Source organism: Saccoglossus kowalevskii, chromosome 5 (assembly GCF_978046115.1).
Source record: "Saccoglossus kowalevskii chromosome 5, keSacKowa6.1, whole genome shotgun sequence".
Taxonomy (NCBI): domain Eukaryota; kingdom Metazoa; phylum Hemichordata; class Enteropneusta; family Harrimaniidae; genus Saccoglossus; species Saccoglossus kowalevskii.
The window spans coordinates 3,233,185-3,237,055 of record NC_140645.1 but is presented as its reverse complement, the minus strand read 5'-3'; the positions used below and the strand labels follow the sequence as shown (position 1 = coordinate 3,237,055).

Sequence of the window (3,871 nt, the reverse complement as noted above, 5' to 3'; positions counted from 1 at the left end):
GCGGGATCGGGAAAGTCACTTAAACTTTACAGTCAAATAGACGCACAATGAAATACGTTTCAACTCTCGTCTTAGTCGGTCAGTCGAGCACTCTATAAGACACAGCGCCCTGGGGGAAAAGTCCCCAAGACTATCGCAGGGCTGACCCAAAACTGCGTCAAGACTCTCCCTAAGACTCTCCAAGGCTCGTCTGTCCTCGTGTACTCGCCAAGACCGACTAAAAACTCTTTATTCATTTTCAAAACCTTAACCAATTACAAAGCAGTTAAAAGACTCTAAGGCGTAACTTTCAATCATAAAGCCAATCACACTAAGTACTGGACACGTCATATCTTTTGAGTAATCGTTCACTACATTAATAACTACGAATACCAAACTGTCAGAAATAGTAGTCTGAATAGCGACGGTTATCTCGTAATTAGTTCCAAATCACTGAGTCGAGTTCCGTCCAGAACCTCAAATGCCTATACGATGACAGACATAACACAGCCATTCGCTAGTAATCAGCTAATTAAGTCGGACAACAGATACGCAAAAACAATTTCATCACATATCAGTGGTCACATCTTGTGTCAGTGAAATGTCATGCAATTAAATCTAACATTGATGTATATGTTTTGTTCTTGGGACATGATTACGAAGATGTACGTTTCAATGAAATAAACTTTGGAGAATAAAAAGAGAAAACTTCTCTAGTGTACTTTGTCATGCTAACAATGTGGCGGAATGAACCAGACAGTCATAGCATGCACGCATTGACCTGTTTAACATTTAAGCTTACAACTAATCTAATTAACTTATCGAATAATTCCCACCTAATACATTACTTATTGTTTGTTAAAATTAACTATTGCAAAGACTGCAGGTCAGTATAGTAGTGCCCACGCAGTAATTATGTCAGATGACAAACTATGTATTACAAGTACAAATAATATTCATTTTCAGATATATTGATAAAGTTAATTCGGGGTTTTCGAGCTATACGCTGGAATAAGCAGTTGCCCCCCCCCCAAAAAAAAACAGTTTTATGCTTAAATTTCTTGATTTTTGTTGACGCAGTTTATAAAATCAATACACCATCATCTCTGATGGCAATATGTCTGAATTGATGTAAGTTTATGTTTATCACTCGCTTGGAACCTATGCGTTTTCCGAGCTGTGTCATCCATTGTCCTGCACCAAAGCTGGTCAGATTTGAACCATGGGAAGTAAAAGATTGTGAGTGCGTTCATTAAACTTAAACTATAAAAGAATTATTGCAGATAATCAGATTTTTCTCTAAATACCAAGGAATTTATTCATGCATAAGATTGCTTATTCTTTATTTATTCAATCACAACTCACAACAACATAACTAAAAACTCTAAAAATAATTGTTACAAATTAGACACAGAGTCGTATTTCATATCTGTGTTTCTTTAGTATAGTATAGTGAAAATGGGAAAACAAAATACTAGGTTGAATTGATCTAAATAGTTTGATGTTTAGTCCTCAAGTAACAGATTGTAAAATCTTCAGGAAAATCTACTGTAAAATGTTGTCCGTGCAGATGTAACGAGAAATTTGACGAAGAACTGAGCAGTTCCAAATCTAGATGAGTGACGCAATGAAAGGATGCCTGAAAACACACTAGATTAAAAATGAGTTAATAACATTTGTGATACAATGTGTAATATGCACCAGGGTAAAAAAATACATGTTAATAACCCACAAATCCTGAAACAGAATGCCATTTACCAACTTTAAAATTGGCCACAGAAATCTGTCGATAACTGTTGTTTTGACAACTAGCAACACAGTTTAAGTTAATGATTTAAACTCTGTCTAAAATTATTCCTGGAGACATACTATACTGTCAAATCATGTTAAATCAAGAATCATGCTTGAATACAATAATGAAAGACATATTCTAATGATGTAAAAATCGGTGCAAATAAATGTTTCTCGTTCATTGTAAAACATGGAATAACCTATGCGAAAATATTAGGTCGGCTGCAAGTCTGAAATAAATTGCAAATCACCTTCGTAAAATACTAAGTTGTGCAATACCACAATATCAGTGCAATGTTAAATATCATAAGATAAGCCTTGAGTTCACACACAATAATCGTGGAATAATACTATGGAAACTTGCGTACCATTGTCGAATATTAGCTGTATTGAGGCAATCAGCATTGCTGATAGTTGTCAGAGGTGTTGATTATATAAGGCATTTACCAGGTTGTTTAAAAACATCTGGCTAGGTTGCGGGTTTGGTCCGCAATTTCTGGAATCAGACTTCTCATATTTTCTTTTACCCATGGTGCAATATGCAAGAGATCACTATCTCAATAAATCGATAATGAATTTTGAATTGTTGGTGGAATAAATATGACTTTTGCAAATCGCGATTTGAAAGATAATAATAATGACACATATAAATCGAATAATAAGAATAAATTCTAAAATTATTACAGTCATATTAACATAAGATTTCAAAGTTGTTGCGAACTGGAGTCAAGAAATCGTTGATTGGCTGACTGGTGATGATGAATCTATGAAATCCAAGAATGCGAAAATACTTCTAAACAATTTTTACATCATTTGTAATGTTACAAGTAGAAACATAACATGTTACATATTATTTTGTAAGAAAACTTAGCGATATATTTACCGGTTTTGACACAAGAGTATAAAATATTTTGTGTTGTTTTGACTAATTCAATTATACAGGAGAGCTAGAAATGATAAACTATATTCTCCGTCTTATCCGGAACATTGTGAGTATTTGATCCTATCAGTTTGACTTTGACGTCTTGATTTTTTTTTTTACAACGCCTGAAACATAAAACAACTATGCATTATTTTCTGAAAAAGACTGTATAGCAGTATTATTACGTTGAATGGGATAAAATAGATTCATCCGGATTGTAATAACACAGTGGGAGAACATTTTCAGTAATTCACGAAGTGAAAATATATCTTACTTGTAGCAGCAGCGACATATAGCTATTACAATGAAAATAATAATGGCCGCAACTATTGGTATCACGATTTTTATTATCAAGTGTAACGTTTCGTCGCCAGTCAAAGACTCTGCAAATACATACAACTTATAACATTTGCACACACTATGCACCCATAATAACACTGGCAAAACATAAGTTGCCACCTTACGTGTATCATATTAATATTAGTTATAATAATAATAATAATAATAATAATAATAATAATAATAATAATAATAATAATAATAATAATAATAATAATAATAATAATAATTATGAAGAGTATTTATATTGCGCTTAGCCTAAATTAGCTCTAAGCGCTAGTACAGGTTGTAAATATAACTACTGATACTGACTGTTATCTGGCTGCAAACCTAGCGTTCCATCTTCTTTCAAATACACAGCTGTTGAAACTGCCGCTATTTTGCAGATGTTTTCAATCTTGCATCTATACTCTCCGACATCTTTTGCAGTGATGTTTTTAATATACATGGTCTTGCCCTAGTTGAACAAAGTCAATGAAATAAATAGGTCATGGTAGGTCAAATTCCAAGGTCTTGTCAATTAGCAAGTGTCGCTAGTTTTACTCTTACTAATCGTCTATTTTATACATTGTACTTTAGTTATGTAGTCACAACAATCGAATTATTTACAATGTCTTGTATAAATGCCGTACTTACTAAGCTGAGTTTTCTGTCTTGAAAATACCAAGTGTAATCATATTCGTCAATAGTGTTAGTTTCACAAACTAGCTTTACATATCTCTCCTTACTGTGGTCATCGTCTTTCACTACTTTTGGTGAAACCAAATCTATGTATGAATCAAAGGTAATTAGTGTTCACGTAAAATACTCAAATTGGTTGTTTCAGATTTTTGGTCTCGC

The 3,871-nt window shown here is 33.3% G+C and overlaps 1 protein-coding gene across 1 annotated transcript; it reads right to left on the bottom strand.

Annotated features, from left to right (window-relative positions):
• Positions 1 to 2,717: 2,717 nt before the first annotated feature.
• Positions 2,718 to 3,871, bottom strand: LOC144341621 (uncharacterized). Its single transcript, XM_078005298.2, has 4 exons — positions 3,668 to 3,871; positions 3,344 to 3,488; positions 2,967 to 3,075; positions 2,718 to 2,817 (listed from the first exon to the last, which is right to left on the bottom strand). The coding sequence occupies exons 2-4, from the start codon at positions 3,477 to 3,479 to the stop codon at positions 2,718 to 2,720; spliced, it is 345 nt and encodes a 114-aa protein (XP_077861424.2). The 5' UTR covers positions 3,480 to 3,488; positions 3,668 to 3,871.